We start from the raw sequence: 21,094 nt of genomic DNA on the forward strand, positions 1-21,094 counted from the left end.
AATAATGTACAATACTATTGCTTGCTGCCCGTATTAAATAAACTACGTTTAGCTTTTTTTTTTTTTAAGAATACGAAGGTTAAGATCATCAATAATTAGGTAGTAATGTGAGAATTCGTTACAATATGATGTCAGATTCTGCGCAAAATTCTGTTCATTCTATGGCAGCATTTTGTTCTCTTCTGATATCGAGTCTGTTTTGTAGTTAGTCCAATAATTGTGCTTGCATCCATTCTAGCAACAGGGAGGTGTTCGGAAGCCTGTGATATAAACTAGGGATGCACAGATACCGATACCAAGCATTTGCGTGAGTATCAGTACGCGCCCAAATCACCCCGATACCAAAACCGTAAGATTTGCGTCAACACAAAAACGCAATGCAAAGAATCACATGCATTTTAAACAGTAATGCAGTGCGATTCCTGTCCAAAACATGCAATTTCCCCCCACCACTTGTGTGTGTGTGTGTGTGTGTAGAAAGGGATTAAGACGCCATCTAGTGGGCAGTTTAAAAACGGTTAGAATTCACAATACATAAAGCCTCCACGCACAGGCCGCTTGAGGTGCTCACAGGGCTGGAGATGTAAAGGCGGTCTGCCCCAAAGCTGACATCACTTCAGCTCTATACCCACGGGGTCTCTGAACTTCTCACCCAGCCCTGTGAGCACCTCCAGGGGCCCCGATGTGCTACCATTGGCAGACTGGGGCACCTTTGTAGATCATTTTGCATGTGGCCAGATATACTGCAAGTTCTAACATTTTGTAAACTACCCACTAGATGGCGCTTTTCCCTTTTTATCTATCTATCTCTAGATAGATAGATAGATAGATAGATAGATACACACACACACACACAAACATACACATACATAGTAGCAGTGGGGAAATAAAAAAATCACGAGATTCGCACAGGAATCGCATTGCATTCCTGTTCAAATTGAATGTGATTCTTTACAGTGAGATTTGCGCCAACATTTTTTCTATTGATGCAAAGTATCGTTCTCGGTATTGACGAGTATGTAACCAAAAATAATCGGTACTCGTACTTGCCGATAAAAAAGCGGTATTGGTGCAACCTTAATATAAACACTTAACAGCAGCCACTTTTGGACTGTTTCTCGGTATTGTTCTGTGAAAGATTGACAGTGCCATCTGGTCCATTTTCTCTCTTCTTCAAAATCAATGGTATAACCATGTTGAAAACACTTTCAAATAGCAGATCGACATTGTGTCCAGTCTTTGCACTGGTTTCGAAACACATCTTCTCTGCGGCAGGTGCGCAGCTGTCATCCACCATTCTGTATTTCATTATGCGTTTGTATAGGGCATGGGCATCTTCTATGTTCACCTGTCTACGAACTTTTGAAGTACTAGAGGTGCGAGGCCTTTCATCCTCAGATTTTACTTCTTCTCCTTCAGAGCCATCAGTCAGGTCAACCTTATTTCCCACCACAACAAAAAGGCAATCGCTGTTGGCTGTGTCAGTGAGGCCTAGGAAGCGTTCTTCAAGCTCCAGAAGGCTCTGCATATTGCCAACTTCGTAGGTTAGGATAATGGCAGAGGCCGATCTACAATACATAGAGCCCAGGCCATGAAACTGTTCCCTTCCTAGAAGACAATGAAAACAGAATGTTAATAAGAAAAAGTTATAAAGGTGTACCCCCCCCCCCCCCCCCCCCATCAACTACAAACTAAGGTAGTCCAACTAGTTCAAGAAGCTATTTTACGTTTTTTCATGATCCTTAAGGCTGCATTCACACCTAGGCGACAAGTAACGCCGCGTACGCGGCGTATTCTGACGCGATTCGTTTAACTTTTTTTTTTTTAACAAATCATTTCCATTGCCGTCTATGGTCGAACGCCAATGCCGCCTGATAAAAAGGGTCCGGGACTTGTTTTCAGGCGGCAGGAGTACGGCGTTTCGGTGTGAGATGTGAACCATCTCATAGACAGCAATGGAAATTCGCCCCTCCAGCGTATCGAGCGTCGGGCGTTTTGTCGCCAAGGTGTGAATGGAGCCTAAGAGACAAGCATGTTTAGCAAGTTGGTTTACTTTTCCTTCAAGACCTTGGGGTAGATTTAACAAAACTGGAGAGTGCAAAATCTGGTGCATGGTATCCAATCAGCTTCTAACTTCAGCTTGTTCCGTTAAGTTTTGACAATAAAACCTGGATGCCAATTGGTCTCTATGCAGAACTGCACCAGATTTTGCACTCTCCTGTTTTAGTAAATCAACCCCAATGTTTTTCATCATAACATAATGGATGCCCCACTGTTACAACACAGACTTAAAAAATGTATCACTTTTCAAAAATCTGACAAACCAAAAAACATCCCCATCATAAACTGGCCTAGATTCAGGTACGGCCGATCTACGTTGTGCGGGCGTAGCATACCGTATTTACGCTACGCCGCCGCAACTTAGAGAGGCAAGTGCTGTATTCACAAAGCACTTGCCTCCTAAGTTACGGCGGCGTAGCGTAAATGGGCTGGCGTAAGCGCGCGTATTTCAAAGTAGGCTGTAGGGGGCGTGTTGTATTTAAATGAGGCTTGACCCCATGTAGATGCATGGCCGAACGAACGGCGCATGCTCAGTATCACGTTGTATTTACGCCCAAAGATACGTCGGCTCAATGCCAGTGACGTTAACGTAATTTACGCACAGCCCTATTCGCGTACGCCTTACGCAAACGACGTAAAAAGATAGGCCTGTTCCGACATCCATACCTTGCATGGGATGCGCCACCTAGGGAGCAACTTTATCTTTACGCCGGCGTATCTCTAACGTAAACGGCGTAACTAATTGCGACGGGCACACGTACGTTCGTGAATCGGCGTATCTAGTCATTTGCATATTCTACGCCAAACTCAACGGAAGTGCCACCTAGCGGCCAGCGTAAATATTGCACCCTAAGATACGACGGCATAGGAGACTTACGCTGCTCGTATCTTAGCCTAATTTAAGCGTATCTGGTTTCCAGAATACGCTTAAATTTAGGACGGCGTAGATTCAGAGTTACGTCGGCGTATCTACTGATACGCCGGCGTAAAGCTACCTGAGTCTGGCTATATATGTGAAAAGTGCAGTAATCCATATCAACCAGGAAAAAATAAATAAAAAATAAATAAATCACTGGCCTAAGTAGAATACTAGTCAATACTGTGGGTCACTACATTTTTGCACTGCCATTTTAAGAGGCTAAACACACCAGCATTTATACAGTGCCTGAGCCATGTGCTCAATGGTTTGCAAAACAAAAATACGTCTGGTGGATAGTCATCTTCTAAAGAACAACTAAACCCAAGCACAAACATTTTAATTCTCCATCATACATTGAGGGACACAAGTGTTCAGAAACAGTTGAGTTATACTTTTGCATACAGAAGTTAGGGACTGTGGCAAAGCCAGCCGTGTAGAACCCCCTCAGCACGTCTGTTTTCTGCTAGGGTCCTAGGAGATTGCATGCCTTTTCCCTTGTTCTGCTGAAACAAAAGTCCACGTTTTTGCTAGCCTTTCATGACATTTGTGGATTTTCTTTTCTTTTTCCTCAAATCAGAGCCTGTTTTCCACTAGAGACAGGAGGCAGAAATCTGCTGACACCTCTGACCAGCTTTCTGCAGGAACGTGTACCCCCACTTCTACAAGTTCTACACCAAGAATGAGAAATGTCCCTGTCTTTAGAGTTTTAGAAAGGTCAGCAGATGACAAGAATGATTTTTCATGCAACGCTTATATAATGGAGTTACAAAAAATAGACTTAACATCAAAGGGATTATGTGCCCGACACAGATGAACAGCAGATTTACATGTCATTTGCAAAGCAGCCAGTTCCTCTTGTGTTCAAATGACTATGGGCCGGATTCAAGAAGCAATTGCGCCTGTGTAACCATAGGTTACACAGCGCAATTGCTTACTTGCCCCGGCGTAACGAGTGCTCCTGATTCAGGAACCTTGTTACGCCGACTGCAGCCTAAGATCTGCGCGGCATAAGGCTCTTATGCCCGCATATCTTAGGCTGCATTCTTGCGGTGGACGCTAGGTGGCGTTCACATTGTGCTCAGTGTATAGTATGCAAATTGCATACTAACACCGATTCACAACGTTGCGCGAGCCCTGCGTACGCAATTTACGTCGTTTACGTACGGCGGTTTTCGCGCAAGGCTGCCCCTGCTATTAGCAGGGGCAGCCCATGTTACGTATACCCGTCGTTCCCGCGTCGCGAAATTTGAATTTTATGTTGTTTGCGTAAGTGAATCGTGAATGGCGCTGGACGCCATTCACGTTCACTTTGAAGCAAATGACGTCCTTGCGACGTCATTTGCCGCAATGCACGTCGGGAACTTTTCCCGACGAGCATGCGCTCTACGATCGGCGCGGGAACGCGCCTAATTTAAAATGATTCCCGCCCCCTATGGGATCATTTAAATTGCATGCTCTAGCACCGGGCATTTTGCCGGCGCGCCCGCGCAATTCACGGAGCTTCTGCTCCGTGAATCAAGGGCAGCGGAGCAAATTTGCAGGGGCGCCGGGCAAAAACGTTGCCCTGCGCCTCCGTAAATAATGCGCAAATCTCTTTGAATCCGGCCCTTTGTTTACATTCACATGTGTAGTCAGTATACAAAACAGTTAGAGCCGGGTTCACACTGCGGCAGCACGACTTCGGGGGCGACTCTGCAAGACGTCCTGAAGACTTCTGTATAGAAGTCGTACAAGAACCTTTTTCTAAGTCAGAGCGACTTGCGTCTCTCCTATTAGAACGGTTCTATTGCATAGAATGGGACGCGACTCGTCGCCCCAGTGTGAACTGGCTCTTAGCGCTCATATTTAAGGCCTGGTTCACACCTATGCATTTTTTTTTGGTGCTTTTTACAGAAACAGACTACAATCTATTTAACGTGATTTCCTATGGGACATGTTCACATATATGCTTTTTTCAGCCGCTGCGTTTTTGGTCAGGGACTTTTTTTAAATGCAAAACGGTGACTTCAGACTTCAATGGAGACGCTTCAGAAAAGCAGTTTGTGTGTGAGATACATTTAGCGCTTTTTAATCTGCCCAACAATACAAAAAAGACGCATAAAAAAAAATCATAAAACCGCATCAGATGCATGTCCAAAAAAACACAGCAAAAAGCAGAAACGGATCAAAAGCAAACTGCATAGGTGTGAACAAGGCCCAACACATTGGGGGTTATTTACTAAAGGCAAATTCACTTTACACTACAAAGTGCACTTGGAAGTCGCTGTAAATCGGAGGGATAGATGTGAAATGAGGGGAAGCTCTGCTGATTTTATTATCCAATCATGTGCAAGCTAAAATGATGTTTTTTTTTTTTTCCCCCCTTGCATGTCCCCCTCAGATCTACAGTGGCCCAGATTCAGGTAGCCTTGCGCTTTTTTTACGGAGGCGCAGCGCACTGTTTTGCCGCAGTAGCTCCGTAAATTGCGTGGGCGCTCCGGCAAAATGCCCGGCGTAAGCGCGTGCAATTTAAATGATCCCGTAGGGGGTGTGGATCATTTAAATTAGGCGCGTTCCCGCGCCGAGCGTAGTGCGCATGCTCCGTCGGGAAACTTTCCCGACGTGCATTGCGGTAAATGACGTCGCAAGGACGTCATTTGCTTCAAAGTGAACGTGAATGGCGTCCAGCGCCATTCACGATTCACTTACGCAAACAACGTAAATTTTCAAATTTCGCGACGCGGGAACGACGGGTATACTTTTAGCATTGGCTGCCCCTGCTATAGAAGGGGCAGCCTTACGCAAACGACGTAAACTGCGTACGCAGGGCTCGCGTAGGGTAGTGAATCGGCGTTAGTATGCAATTTGCATACTATACGCTGACCACTACCGGAACGCCACCTAGCGGCCTGCGTAAGAATGCAGCCTAAGATATGACGGCATAAGAGCCTTATGCCACGCATATCTTAGGCTGCAGTCGGCGTATCAAGGTTCTTAAATCAGGAACATTCAAAACACCGGAGCAAGTAAGCAATTGCGCTGCGTAACTATGGTTACGCAGACGCAATTGCTTCTTGAATCTAGGCCAGTGACTGCACTTCCAAGTGCACTTTCAGTGCAATTTCAAGTGTAGTTTGCACTTGTAGTGCAAAGTGGATTTTCCTTTAGTAAATAACCCCCATGATTTGCCTTTTAGCAGCATTCTATAAAGTGGACAAGGCGTTTGTCTTTGTCAGGTTAGCATTATGAAGTTTTGGCCTTTTGTTCTTCCCTTTCAGCAGAAAACGTCTCATCGGCTTTATACATGATAACTGTTCTCCCAATAAAAGCAACGTCTGCTCGCTCTGTAACACATCTTGGCTGATATGTGACGGTTTTTCGTTAAAGCCGATATCAGTGAATCTGGTTTAGTCACATTTTTTTCCACATGACTGTAAAACCAACCAAGACTGGGTGACGAGAAAAATGCATCACATGCTATAAAACAAAAATGCAACATACTTCCTAAATAATTACAGAAAACTGAAAGAAGAATGAAAAAGTTGCATAACGTGACATCTGCACAGTATTTATGACTAGTAATGGAGTCGCGTAAACTTTTTGGCTGTGAATTGGCAAGTGGACGCGTTTACATATCTAATCGCATTTCCTTTTACCTCTACAGCACACAAGACAAGCACATGGCTCAATAGTTTAGATTGGGGGTACTGAATTAAAATTCAAGAAGGTTACATCATTTTCTTCCAGGAGGGGTCCAAATTTCATACTCGGGTAGGATATACTGTGCGTAGTTATTGTATATTTAGAAGACTAAACCCCCATCATAGTGTCCCTTACATCAGCAGCCCCCATTAAAACGATCCAGGTGTCCCCATCAGGGTGCCCCTTAACATTAGCTGCGCATCAGGGTGCCCCAATACCTTTAAGTGCCAGGCAGGCATAGGACATGAGTCGGAAAGTGGAGCAGGCTGCAGGTCTGGGTCAAGTTCCACTTCTGTCCCCCTGTTATTCTGGGGGCGAGCATGCAAGTGATATCATTGGTTATAAGGAAGTCAGCGTTCCCAACAACCAGGGACTGCAGAGGAAAGAAAGGAACCCATGTTAGGGAGTGGATGGCTGTCGGTCCAGGTCAAGAACAGAGGCCATCATACAGTATATACACTATATCACCAAAAGTATTGGAACACCTGCCTTTAACATGAAATTTAGTGGTATCCCAGTTTTAGTCTGTAAGGTTCAATATTGAGTTGGCCCATTCTTTGCAGCTGTAACAGCTTCAACTCTTCTGGGAATGCTGTCCACAAGGTTTAGGAGCATCTATGGGAATGTTTCACCATTCTTCCAGAAGCGCATTTGTGAGGTCAGGCACTGATGTTGGACAAGGCGGCCTGGCTCACAGTCTCTGCTCTAATTCATCCCAAATGTGTTCTATTGGGTTGAGATCAGGACTCTATGCAGGCCAGTCAAGTTCCTCCACCCCAAATTTGCTCATCCATGTCTTTATGGACCTTGCTTTGTGCACTGGTCCGAAGTATTCGATGGAGGGGGGGAGGGGTTATAGTATGGGGTTGTTTTTCAGGGTTAGGCTTGGCCCCTTAGTTCCAGTGAAGGGAACACTTAAGGCATCAGCATAACAAAACATTTTGGACAATTTAATTCTCCAAACTTTGTGGGAACAGTTGGGGGAAGACCCATTCCTGTTCCAACATAACTGCGCACCAGTGCACAAACAAGGTCCATAAAGACATGGATGAGTGAGTTTGGGGTGGAGGAACTTGACTGGTCTGTACAGAGCCCTGACCTCAACCCAATAGAACACCTTTGGGATGAACAAGAGTGAAGACTGTGACCCAGTCCTTCTTGTTCACATCAGTGCCTGACCTCACAAATGTGCCTCTGGAAGAATGGTCAAACATTCCCATAAACACACTCCTAAACCTTGTGGACAGCCTTTCCAGAAGAGTTGAAGATGGTATAACTGCAAAGGGTGTGCCAACCAGGGCTGTGGAGTCGGTAGATAAATGTTCCGACTCCTCAGTTTTTTGTACTTCCGACTCCCCGACTCCGACTCCTCTGTATTAATATGCGAATGTATTTTATACATTCCTTGAAGGAAGGGGCATTTATTCTAAAACATGATTTTCCTAGGAGAATCCCATATTAATGTTTAAAGTTTAAGCTAAAAATCGGAGTTTACAAGTTTTCATAGCCTTAGCTGAATGACAGCAGTTTTTCCAATGGTTTACAGCTTCAGTCTTGAACTATTGACCCTCCATTCCCTTCACTTATACAAGTGTCTCTAGTCCTGCAAAAAACATATTTACTTAATCCCTTATCAGTGAGAGGCTAGGTTACCCATGGGCGCTGCGTTCCCTGTAACAGCATAACACAACACTATGGAAAGTATAAGTATTGTCGCTCCTAATTGTGCGGTATGTGCCATATAGTGAAGCACATGAAAAGCATGCTTCTTCACGGTCACTTAACGTGTTCGTTTTGCGGTTACGTGAGGCACTGCATGCATTGGTCTTTATTCTTACAGTAGAGAAGTCATTAATTATAACTTTTTGTGAATTGGGACATTAAAACTTCCAATCTAAATCTAAATACACACTCAGCACGGCGCTTGATGCTACCAGAACCGCTGAGTGTGGAGAAGGGAGGAGGAACAGCATAAAAAGAACCTGTCATGCCCCATTACAAGTGATATTTACATTCTTTGTAATAGGAATAGAAAAAGTGATTAAAAAAAAAAAGGGAAAGTAACAAAAAAATTAAAAGCACCCCCCCCCCCCCCTGCGTGCTTGCACACAGAAGCCTCCGCATACGTGGGTTGCATCTGCATATGTAAACAACGTTCAAACCACACAGGTATCACTGCGAAAGTTCGAGCGAAAGCAATAATTCTAGCCCAAGACCTCCTCTGTAATTCTAAACAGGTAACCTGAATTTTATTTAAAGCGTTGCCTATGGAGATTTTTAAGTACCAAAGTTTGGCGCCAATCCAAGAGTGTGCGCAATTTTAAAGTGTGACATGTGAGGTATCGATTTAAACATCAGATGTACAAAACAATTGGGCTAAATTTACTGTTTTTTTTATTTTTTATTCATGAGTGTTTTTTTTGTGTTTGAAAAATTGCTGAGCAAATATTGTGTGACATAAAAAGTTGCAATGGCCGACACTTTGAAACATTTTCTCTATTGGTTTCAATATTTTGGGTTGTAATGTATCAGTTTGTTTTGACTGGCTTATGGCACTGTGTTCACCATCAGTATCAAAGGAATCCTGTGATAAGTGCTATTGTTTCTTGTCAGAGCGGGGTTTGAGTGCCTGAGGAGAATTTGACAGTGCCATTTTCATATTCCCTTTGAGTGGCTTTTCTTTGAGGGTTTTAGCTGCGTTTTTTCCACGGGTTACTCTAAAAACCATATTGTTTTGATCCCTGGGCTCTAGGGAGTGATATGGTGTATATTATTTTGTAGTTACCCTGCCATTCGAGCGTCTGTGAGAGCCGTTAAGAGCCGAGAAGGACAGAGCTTCAGCAGGACACATCCATCGTTGGCCACTCCAATGGCCAACACTTTATTCCCTAGGGTCTCTGCTATAAAATGTTATTACACTATATCATATGTTTAGGGGTTCTGAGTAATTTTCTTGCAAAAAAAAAATTAAGATTTTCATATGTAGGGGAGGAGTGCTGGAATTCACACGGTATGGAAGTGGTTTAAGATGTTTGTCCCATGCGTCTTTTTCTCTTGCCTCCATCTCCTCTGTGAGCATAGTATCGTTCATTATGTCAATTCACCGGGGGGGGGGGGGGGGGACGACAATCTCAGTCTTCCAAAACGTAGTATTGAGTTGGCGTGCCGCCGACATGAAAAATCTGTGGAGGTTCAATCTTTTAGGATTTAGCTGGTCCTGGAAAAATGTATAATAGCAATTTTAGGGGAGGGGGCGAGATATTTGTTGATTATTTCATTGCAGACCTGAAAAATCTTCTTCCAGAAAGGGCGAAAATGACTGCATTCCCACCGGACATGAAGATATGTTCCTCTCACTCTGACAGTGCCAACAGACATCGGGTGTATTTGGGAACATTTTGTTGATGGAAACTATCTCTATACCACCGGGAAAGTAATTTATAATTTTTCTCTTGGATAAAGCTGGAGATCGAAGATTTAACGAGTGAAGATGAATGAAGTACTGTATTTGCTGGCGTATAAGACTACCTTTTACACTTTAAAAAAAATGGCCAAAAAGCAGGGGTCGTCTTATACGCCGGGTCAGCTGCTCGGATGCCTGCTGGATGTGCGGTAATACTGTATACTGTATATACCGCTTAGCTTAGCCAATCCCGGTGCGCGAAGTGTTCAAATGAATACAGAGCCTGCTCGGATTGGAGTAACAACCTCTGCCAATCCGAGCAGGCTACACAGTATTGTCTTTGAGAGTCAGAGAGACATGGGCTAATGATGTTACAGCCTCTGCCAATCCAAGCAGGCTTTGTATTTATTAATAGAATACATAGCTCGCCGTGATTGGCTCCAACTCCAGCAAGAAGAATACTGCTCCAGAAGGAAGAAATATGAAGTGTCGGAAGCCTAGGAAGGGGGGTCGTCTTAAAACGGTGAGAGCAGGCAAAAAAATAATAATCTTAAACTGTAAAATTAGGGAGTCTTATATGCCCGGTCGCCTTATACACCGGCAAATATCTCTGCCCCAAGTTCCTGGACCGTGTTCGTGTTTAGGTAGGTAAAGTGTTGTGCGTGTAGGATAGAATCACCTTTTAGATCAAAGACGAGGCGTGTATAGGAACCTGAGAAAGACCACACATAACCTCAAAAGCTGTAAGCATTCTATGCATCTGTCTGGATAAATGTAGGGATTTACAGTATTTTATTAAAGCGGAGGTTCACCCTAAAAAACATCTATGTACCATCCCATCCAGCATACTTGCGTCAGCTACAGTATGCTTCTTTTTTTTTGCGCTGTATTTACCGTTTAATCCTTCAGTTTCGTTTCAGACTCCCGCGGGGAGTAGGCGTTCCTATGAAGAGGGGAACATGATTGACGTCCGGCTATGGCGCGTCACGCGTTCCGAAAATAGCCGGACTAGATCTCGGCTCTTCACGGTGCTATACGGCGCCTGCGCACGGACTAGGAGCTGACTACACAGGCGCCGTATACAGCAGAGTCCTATTTTGGCTATTTTCGGAACGCGTGACGCGCCATAGCCGGACGTCAATCATGTCCCCCCTCTTCATAGGAACGCCTACTTCCCGCGGGAGTCTGAAAAGAAACTGAGGAATTAACAGGTAAATACAGCGGAAAAAAAAAAAAAAAAAGCATACTGTAGCTGACGCAAGTATGCTGGATGGGATGGTATATAATTTTTTTAGGGTGAACCTCCGCTTTAAGTTCATTTTAGTTAGCCAGTCAGTGTGAGAGCGGGGGTGTCCCATTTGGGATCTAAAGGAACCCATCGCTTTATGGACAAAACGCTCGAGCTGTGGGCTATGAAATCCTTTCATAAGAGCCATAGGCCCAGATTCACGAAGCAGATACGACGGTGTATCTCGAGATACGCGGCGTAAGTGTAGATGTGCGCCGTCGTATCGATGCGCGGTACCCACAGAAGCACATACACGTGAACTTAGGCTTCACCCGTCCAACGCAACTGTCCTCCGCCGGCGAAACTTAGGCGCATATTTAGGCTAGGCGTATTCTTCGTTCCCATTGATTAGCTATTCAATTATGCAAATGAGGGCGAAATGCCGATTCACATGCGTACGATTGTCCGTCGTAGGCTACGCGCGGTGCGTGTAAGCTGCTAGCCCGATCTAAAGTTACCCTTCATAAAAGCAGGGGTAACTTTGCAACGGACTTGCACAGGTCAGCTGGAGAGCAGCAACAGCAGCAGCGTGACAGAGGAGCTGAGCAACAACACTTGCAGGACAACACATCTGTGTGCCAACATGTCAGGGGCAGCCGTGGTCATAGTACTACGGCGTCTACGCGCACGCAGGAGGAGGAGGGCACAGGAGAGGGTACCCCGAGATCGCATGGACCTCTTTGGCATGGTTGAATCGGAGGTGTTTCGCTTGTTGAGATTTGACACTGAAGCCATCATAGAAATAGTACGATCCCTGCAGGATGACCTCACCAACCCAACACATCGATCACAAGCAGTGCCGCCACTGCTCAAGGTCATGGCAACCCTGCATTTTTTTGCCAGTGGATCATTTCAAAGAACCAGTGGGAATTTGGCTGGGATGTCCCAATCCACAATGAGTAGGTGCGTGCACCAAGTTGTACCCGCTATCCTGAGACGGATGTCCCACCACATTGTGAGACCCACCCAGGAGGTCCAGCAGGCAAAGGCAAGAACCGATTTCTATAAAATAGCCAGATTTCCACGCACTGTGGGGGCCATTGATTGTTCTCATGTGGCACTCCAGCCCCCCCGTGACACTGAGCATATGTACCGTAACAGGAAGAATTGGCATTCCATTAATGTACAAGTAATAACCGATGCTCAAGGCCTCATATGGCACGTCTGTGCTAAACACCCTGGGGCCACCCATGACAGCTTTATCTACCGGCAAAGCGACATCCCAAGACAATTTGAAGAGAACGTGTATGGGGACAGCTGGCTGGTTGGTGAGTGACATGGGTGTCAGGTATGACTGTCCCCCCCCCATGATGCAGACATCACGAGGGGCACATGCATGACTAACATCCTCCTGTCTTTTCCCTTACAGGTGACTCTGGATATGCCCTGGGACCCCACCTGATGACCCCATTCCGGAACCCACAAACCCCAGGAGAAAGAAGCTACAATGAGGCTCATATACGTACCCGGGGAGTGGTGGAGCGCACGTTTGGCCTCCTGAAGTCACGTTTCCGATGCCTAGATAGGTCTGGGGGTACACTGTTGTATGCCCCAGACTTTGTGTGCCAGATTATCGGTGCATGTTGCATTTTGCACAATTTCGCAATGAGAAGGGGCCTGCAGATTGAAGTCCGTCATGACCTGACCCCCGAACCAGACATTCCCCCCCCACCCGAGGGTCCCCCGTCTGCTGAGGGAAGAGCAGTCAGGAGATGCCTCGTGGAAGGCTTATTTTCACGTGCAACACGCACATGAAACATGTCACAATGCTAATGCACGCATGCACCCCACTGTGGTCCCTAACACACCCCCCCCCCCCCCCCAAACACCAATAAATTGGATTAGACCGAAGTACACCGTGCGGTACTTGGGAGCAGCAACGCCACGTCAAGGCTCCAATTATGTTGCTGTATGTTTTTCAGAAAATATTTGTCAATATATATATCCCAAATAATAATAAAATAAATACAACTCCAATCGAGTATCATAATAACAAAATATCACTCATATCATGAGTATAAATTAATAACCAAAAATCAAATAGAATATAAAAAAAATATATTCTAAATGGCACTCATCTGGCCCGACGTGTACTACGCCTAGTGCCAAGGCTCCGTGCCCTCTGTTGCCTGGGGGCAGCCGCGGGTGGGGGGGGTGGGTCATTGGGAGGAGGAACATCCCCCGGTCTCTCCCTGGCTGCCTGGATACCCTCTAAAGCCAGGGCTATGCGGGTGAGGACCGCAGTGGTCTGATTCCCCACCGCCTCAATGGCTGCTGTATTGGCCTGTATGGCCACTCCCAGACTCCTGACCTCTGCCACAAGGCCTGAATTAGTGTCATCCAGGTCCCTAACGCAGGTCACCAACGCAGTGCTGTTGGCACTGACCTCCTGCACATTTTCACTAATGGTGGCAGTGAAAGCAGCCTGGGTCTGCTGCATGGAGGCCAGGCTGGCTGCCACCCGGCGCATATCACATGCAACAGAACCCACATGTTGGGTCTGCCTGGCCAGGTCCATAGCCAAAGTGGCTTCTAAGGCATCAGGATCACCCCTCGTCTTCCTAATTGCCTTCCTGGGTGCAGGTGAGGCTTGGGGACGAATGTATGGGGAGGACCCTGAGGGAACTTCCCTTAGGGAGGATGGGCTTCCCAAAAGGTCGGAGGCCCTTAGGGGGCTTCCCAAAAGGGTGGAGGCCCTTGGGGGGGTTACAATAAAGTTTGAGTCCCTTGGGGGGGTATCCCCTATGGAGGTATGGGAGGGTCCAGCGACGGTGGTCTCATCCCCCAGATATATGCCATCATCCAGGTGCCCGTGCTCCTCCTCCACCTCCTCTAATGGAGAGGTGTGGACACTGGTATCCTGGGATGGGCTTGGTTGGCCAGCAGCCGAGGATGGGCCCGCTTCATCCTGCATATCTGTGGATGACACAAAACAGTAATATGTTGGTGGACCCACACACTTGTCACATATTCACTCCCCCCCCCCCCCCCCCCCCACATGCTATACACCAGATTAAAGAAAAAACACACTCACCTGTCCTCAAGGGCTGATCAACTGACTCGAAGCCCTCCAGGCCCTCCACCTGCTCCTTCTCCAGGCACCTGGCAATGACCTCCTCATCAGGTGTCAGTCTTAGTTTCAGGGCTGGTCCACCTCCGGTGCCCCTACTGTGTTTTTTTATCTTGGCCACCTTCTCCTTCACAAGACGCCGCAGGTCGTTGATCTTCTTGGCGATCTTGTCTGGGGTCCGGTTGGCATAGCCAAGGGCACTCACCTCCGCTGCAATCTGTGCCAAGATTTGATCCTTACGGACCTTGCTGGTCGAGCCACTTTCCTTGCCGTGGAGGAACTTGTTATACTTCCTCATGGCATCAATAATCACCGCCTTCTCCTCAATAATAAAGTTTTTTTCCCTCCTATCTTTCGTGCCAGCCTCAGACATCTTTTTTGATCTGAACAAAGCAAAAGTAGCCACACCAAACGACCAAAACCAGCAGGTGTACTTTTGCACTTGACTGGCGCATGTCCGTGCGGATTTATGCCCTGGGCGGAAACGGTGGGCTGGGTTATCGTGGGGGGGAATACGATCGGCGAATTGGGGCGCATGCGCAGTGGGACGCGGGGGATGCGATCACGTGACGGCGCATGCGCCGTTCGTTCGGACCGTAATTTGCATGGGGTCACGATTCATTTAAATGGATCACGCCCACCTCCTTCCCAATTTGAATTACGTCGGGTTACGCCATCAAAATTACATTACGATGGCGCATCGCAGCGCGCATTTGCTTGCTGAATAGGCTGCTTGCCTCTCTAAGTTTCGACGGTCTAGTGTATCTGCATTGCGATACGCCCGCCTATTGATGCGCTGAGCTTCGTGAATCTGGGCCATAGATCATAGATGTATCGCCTTCAGGAAGCGCAGGTTTGTCATAGGAGGTTAGTGGACATAGGGCTAAAATTCAGAGAGTACAAGTCATGCAAGTACTGTGGTATCTCTGTCACCAGGTGTTTAGACTGCCAATGAAAGGAAAAGTTGTTTTGGATCGTGGTTAAGGTAGGAACTGACAAAGATATTTAGTGCTTCAATTTTGGCAATGTTCAGTTCGAAATTACGGTGAGAACAGAAGCACTTGAGATTGTGTGATATATAACAAAAAGTCATCTGCATAATTTTAGATATTAGTTTAGGTCCCAGCCCTATATGTTACAGAGATAGTTGGAAGAAAGACCAGTTAACCCTGTCAAGCGCTTTCTCGGCATCTACTTGTGCCCATTTACACCTGCCACCTCTGGGTCCAATCAGGCCCACAAAAAATACAATTGTAGGTCCGTTTGGGCAGACTGGATCAGAGGCAGCTGGGTGTAAACAGACAGCGGAGTCTATTTACTCCATAGAGCAGAGCAGGGTAGGGTCTGTCTCTGTCCACTCTGTAGAAACTGAGCAGACACGGATCTGTCATCCACCCACTCTGCTCAGATCAGCGAACAGATCCCTTACTGATCGGAACAGAAAGCACCTACCTGTGTAAAGGGCACCAACTTATATAGTCAAAATGTTCTTTTCATTTTGAGGATGGGAAAGTTACGTTTTGGATCAGGTTTTTCTGTGTTGGCATGAGTTGAACTTTATGTATTACAAAGTTGGCTTTGTTTTGTGTATTTAAGAGCATGGGAAGTAATGGAACGTAAAACAACATCGCTGCCAGTAATAAAAAATGTAAAATAGTCAGTACCTCATCCTACTTTCTTACTACACCATGTATAGGTCATACATTTACCCAACAGATCTTCACAGACTGCCAAGTGAGACACTCATGAAACACACCTTATAATGTAAAAAGGTGTTTTTATTTTTTTAAAGTGGCTGTAAACCCGCAGGGCATCTAATATTAAACAAAGGCACCATAGTAATGTGCTCACATCTCCCAACTGAATCTATGTTTGTATACCTTTCAGTTCTTGTTCCCTGCGCCTGTATGAACCCAGTAAACATCAGATATGGGTGCGCATTGCGGGTCTCAATGACAAGGCTTAGGAGGCGAATCGAGACATCACAGGAATCCACTACCATCGCTACACTCCTCCCAACAAGCAGAGCGACAAGGCTGAGCCTCACGGACGGATATAGAAAAGTTAGCGCACAGTCCCCACTGTGGGCGCTCCTGGTTCCCTCAATGCCCGAGCTACCCAACGCCTGTATGTAGGAAGAGGTGATCTACTGCTGCAATCCTGAACACTCCCTCTGCTCTCATGCATGAGAAATACGTCAGATGTCCGTCACAGCAGCAGGGGTGTGGCGACACAAATTTTGCTCATGTGTCAACTTTTAACCCAGCAATAAAGCAGAAAGCATTTCTCAGTGCTAGATTTACGGTTAGTGGCAAGACTGGGCACAGATAACGTGACATCCTTTACTGCAGGGGTGCCCAACCAGTGGTCCGGGAGGGGGGACATGTGGCCCGCGGAGCCTTCTGATGTGGCCCGCGACCTCCTGCTTTGGGATAGCAGGTTCTCAAGCCATCCCAGAGCATCAGTGTTTTGAATGAAGCCAGCGGTAGAGGAAACAAGAGGCTGCGGAGGGGGCAGAGCCTCATATGCTGATGCTTCCTGTATAGCGCCAGCTCCTGTCACAAGCGGAGTGATACCAAATGCATTCTGCCTGGGACAGCAACAGCCGGCAATACCTGAATGGTGTATATTTGGGCATATCTGTTCTGCAGTGGTTACCAAGCTGCTTTCAAACTGAACCGCAGGTTTACAACCCCTCTAAATAAAACCCAGCTAAGCACTACCTACATCCAAATTGACCATGTAACACAACCTTTAATATAAAAAAAACACTTTCCGTTTATTTCATCAGTTCAGTTAAAAAAAAACGATCGGTTTTCATCAGTTTCTCATCGGGTTCTGTTGTACATAAGTTTTTTTTACATCCACTACCAATGCAAAAATAGACACAAAAACAGGCGGTTTGTTCGTTTACGTTCTGTTTTTTTAAACAAAAGAAAACTAGGGCTTTGATCTGTTCCAAAATACGGATGTTGATGGAAGCTAATGTAAATGGATGATCATTTGTTTACATCCATTTTCAATAGAGATGCATTGATGTCCGCTTTTTATCCATCAATGGATGGATGAAAAAAAGGAAAAAAACTGAACGCCCGTGTGAGGCCTTCCATTAAAAAAAAAAAAAAAAAGGAAGATGTCAGAAGTTACCCATAGAAATACATTGGTGTCCATTTTTCATCTGTCAATGTATGGATGAAAAACAGACACGTGTGAAAGGGGCCTAAGGGCCCTTTCACACGGGGCGGATCAGTAACGATCCGCCTCTGTGTGTCCGTAAGCTCAGCGGGGATCGCTCCGTAAATCCCCGCTGGGCCGGCGGCTGACAGGATGGTCTCCGCACACTGTGCAGGGACCGCCCTGTCTTTTCTCCGCTCTCCCCTATGGGGGATCGGATGAACACGGACCTTTGGCTGGAGTAACAGGTGGACACAGGTAGTTGCAGCTGCTCCATTTGTTCAAGGCAATGATGGGCTGATAGTGGCAGCAGCTATACGAGGGTGTTCAGACGTAATCTCATAACGAGCAATTACCTGAAGTCAGGGCTCAACAAATCCCGGTCGCCAGGGCGACTAGAAATAGCGTCCTGGCGAGTGGGGTCTTGGCTCAGAAGGTGGACATGGGCAAAAAAAATAAAAATGTTTTGTTCCATAGGACCGGTGCTCCAAGGACTAGGCCGAAGGCGCGGCCTCGCCTAAAACATCCTGCCCGCAGCTCGCCGCCATCCTGGGAAAAGGCCGCAAGCCTTTTCCCAGGATCACCGCGGGCAGGATGTTTTAGGCGAGGCCGCGGCTTCGGCCTAGTCCTAGAGCGCCTTTTCCCCAGGATCGCAGCGGACTAGGCCGAAGCCGCAGCCTCGCCTAAAACATCCTGCCCGCAGCTCGCCGCAATCCTGGGAAAAGGCCGCGAGCGGCATCAGGCTGGATGCCGCTCACAGCCTTTTCCCAGGATCGCTGCGGGCAGGATGTTTTAGGCAAGGCCGCGGCTTCGGCCAAGTCCGTGGAGCGCCGGTCCTATGGGATGGAATGTACAATGAAGACATTTTTTTATTTTTTTTTAGAAACAAAACGGTAGTGCCAAGTGTTAATGCAAAGGCATTTGGAACTCAGCAATCCTATTTAGCAGTGCATGCATAAAAATATCACCACCCCAGTACCAGAATTAGACATTTAATGTAAAATATATAATAAAAAGTCTTTGAACAGTATTAATTCCAAGGGTGCCTTCTACAATCCTCCTCTGTCAGAATTAAAATGCATTTATATATACTACAGTCTCAAAGCTCCTTTTTCTTAGTTGTACTGCAATGTCTTCTGCCCTGGCACAGCATGCATACTCACTGTTAACCATCCTCTGAAAATTAGAAGTTCTACCCGGCGACAAACTTTTACCCTTTAAAATCTCCATAGGCAACGTTTAAAAAATTCTACAGGTTGCATGTTTTGAGTTAGAGGAGGTCTAGGGCTAGAATTATTGCTCTCGCTCTACCAATCGCGGGAATACCTCACATGTGTGGTTTGTATACCGTTTACATATGCAGACGCTGCTCAAGTGTGCGTTCGCCTCTGCGCGCGAGCTCGGTGCGCGTTTTCTGGCTCCTAACTTTTTTAGCTGGCTCCTAGATTCCAAGCAAATTTGTCAAACCCTGCCTGAAGTTATGAGCAGTTAATCCCCCTCTACAAATACAGTTTTCATCCGGGGCAGTCATCTGACCTGAATCATTCAATGTGTGATTACATGCAAACAGATGCAGCCACTGTAAGCGGTTCACCTACACCAGTGGTCTCCAAACTTTTAAAACAAAGGGCCAGTTTATTGTCCTCAGGCTTTTGGGGGGCCGGACTGTGGCCAGCAGAAGTGGAAATTTTCCTGGCATCAATGGAAATAAACATTGCCCCATTTGGTGTCAGTGGGAGAAATGGTGCACTACTGTTGATTAGGGGTGCAACGGATCAAAAAACTCACGGTTCGGATCGTTCCTCGGATCAGGAGTCACGGATCGGATCATTTTTCGGATCGGCAAAAAAAAAATCTCCCCCACTGTAATATCCACATCTCCTCCCCCCCCCAACCAACTATGTACCCCCTCGGTGCAGACATCCCCCCCTCCTCTTAGTACAGAGACCCCTCTCTCAGTACAGTGACCCCTCTCAGTAGTGACCCCCCCTCTCAGTACAGTGACCCCCCCTCTCAGTACAGTGGCCCCCCCTCTCAGTACAGTGACCCCTCTCTCAGTCAGTACAGTGACCCCCCTCTCAGCCAGTACAGTGACCCCCTCTCTCAGTCAGTACAGTGACCCCCCTCTCAGCCAGTACAGTGACCCCCTCTCAGCCAGTACAGTGACCCCCTCTCAGCCAGTACAGTGACCCCCTCTCAGCCAGTACAGTGACCCCCTCTCTGTCAGTACAGTGACCCCCTCTCTGTCAGTACAGTGACCCCCTCTCAGTCAGTACAGTGACCCCCTCTCAGTCAGTACAGTGACCTCCTTCCCCCACCAGCTAGTACCGACAGACTAGCGGCGTGTCCCACGAGTGCGGGCTCCTCCTCTGTGGGTGTAAACAGAGGACGGCCGCCGCCGGGTGTACCAAGATGGCCGCGGCTCCGGAGCTAGGCCGAAGCCGCGGCCTTTCCTAATGTTACGGCGGCGGCTCCGGAGCTAGGCCGAAGCCGCGGCCTTTCCTAGCGTTATGGTCGCGGCTCCGGAGGCCATAACATTAGGAAAGGCTGCGGCTTCGGCCTAGCTCCGGAGCCGCCGCCGTAACATTAGGAAAGGCCGCGGCTTCGGCCTAGCTCCGGAGCTCCGGAGCCGTGGCAATCCGCGGATCACAGTGTGTTCCGATCCGAAGGGGGTGACCCGTTCAGATCACGGATCAACTGTGATCCGTTGCACCCCTACTGTTGATGTCAGTTGGCAGACTAGTGTCTCATATCAATGGGAGGGATATGCTCCAAGGGCCAAATAAAGGCAAGCAAAGGGCCACATTCGTTCCCCGGTCTGCAGTTTGGACGCCACTGACCTACACCAATTCTTACCACAGGAATCTGTTGTGCAGCCTTAATCACACTTATGAATAGGACCTTACTCTTGTGAATGAAGAATAAACAAAGAGAAAATCTTTACTCCCTCTCAGCTTTTCACAGATAGCAAAGGCTTGGGTAGGTCTCAAATATGGAAAAGCTTCCAAATACTTTAGGCTGGGTTCACGCCATCGCCGCATGTGGCTCAAAGCAGGGGTCCGGTGCGTGCCCATTCACTGTATCGGGTCCTATTCAGTATATATTTTTGGGCTGAATTCAGGCCAAAAGACGCACAGGACCCCGGTGCAAGTTCACACCGGAGCCGCAGCAGATATATGTGAACCTGCTCCATAGAGAGCCGGTCACAATCTCCTGCTATTGTGAATTGGGAACCCGCATCCAATTCGCAATAGTGTGAACCCGTTAGCCTCACAAAAAAAAAAATAGTCTTTCCCTAGAATAAAACAGCAATTATATTCACCTCTCAGATGTACAATAAAAATAAAACAAACACACACACACACACACACACACACACACACACACACACCTTTTCGTATCTGGCTAGAAGCATTTCTGGGCAGGCGACATCACGGTTTCCTTGAGCCCTCTGCCCCCGGTCCTCTTTACTGGAAACATATAGAGCACCATGACACT

The 21,094-nt window shown here is 47.0% G+C and overlaps 1 protein-coding gene across 1 annotated transcript in view; it reads right to left on the bottom strand.

Annotated features, from left to right (window-relative positions):
• Positions 1-924: 924 nt before the first annotated feature.
• Positions 925-21,094, bottom strand: part of RAB20 (RAB20, member RAS oncogene family) — a 49,031-nt gene continuing 28,861 nt past the window's right edge. Inside the window, exon 2 of the mRNA XM_040336210.1 lies at positions 925-1,608. Coding sequence (XP_040192144.1) covers positions 1,091-1,608 — 518 coding nt within the window. The 3' untranslated portion in view covers positions 925-1,090. The remainder of the gene's footprint in view (positions 1,609-21,094) is intronic.

This window comes from Rana temporaria, chromosome 2, assembly GCF_905171775.1.
Source record: "Rana temporaria chromosome 2, aRanTem1.1, whole genome shotgun sequence".
Taxonomy (NCBI): domain Eukaryota; kingdom Metazoa; phylum Chordata; class Amphibia; order Anura; family Ranidae; genus Rana; species Rana temporaria.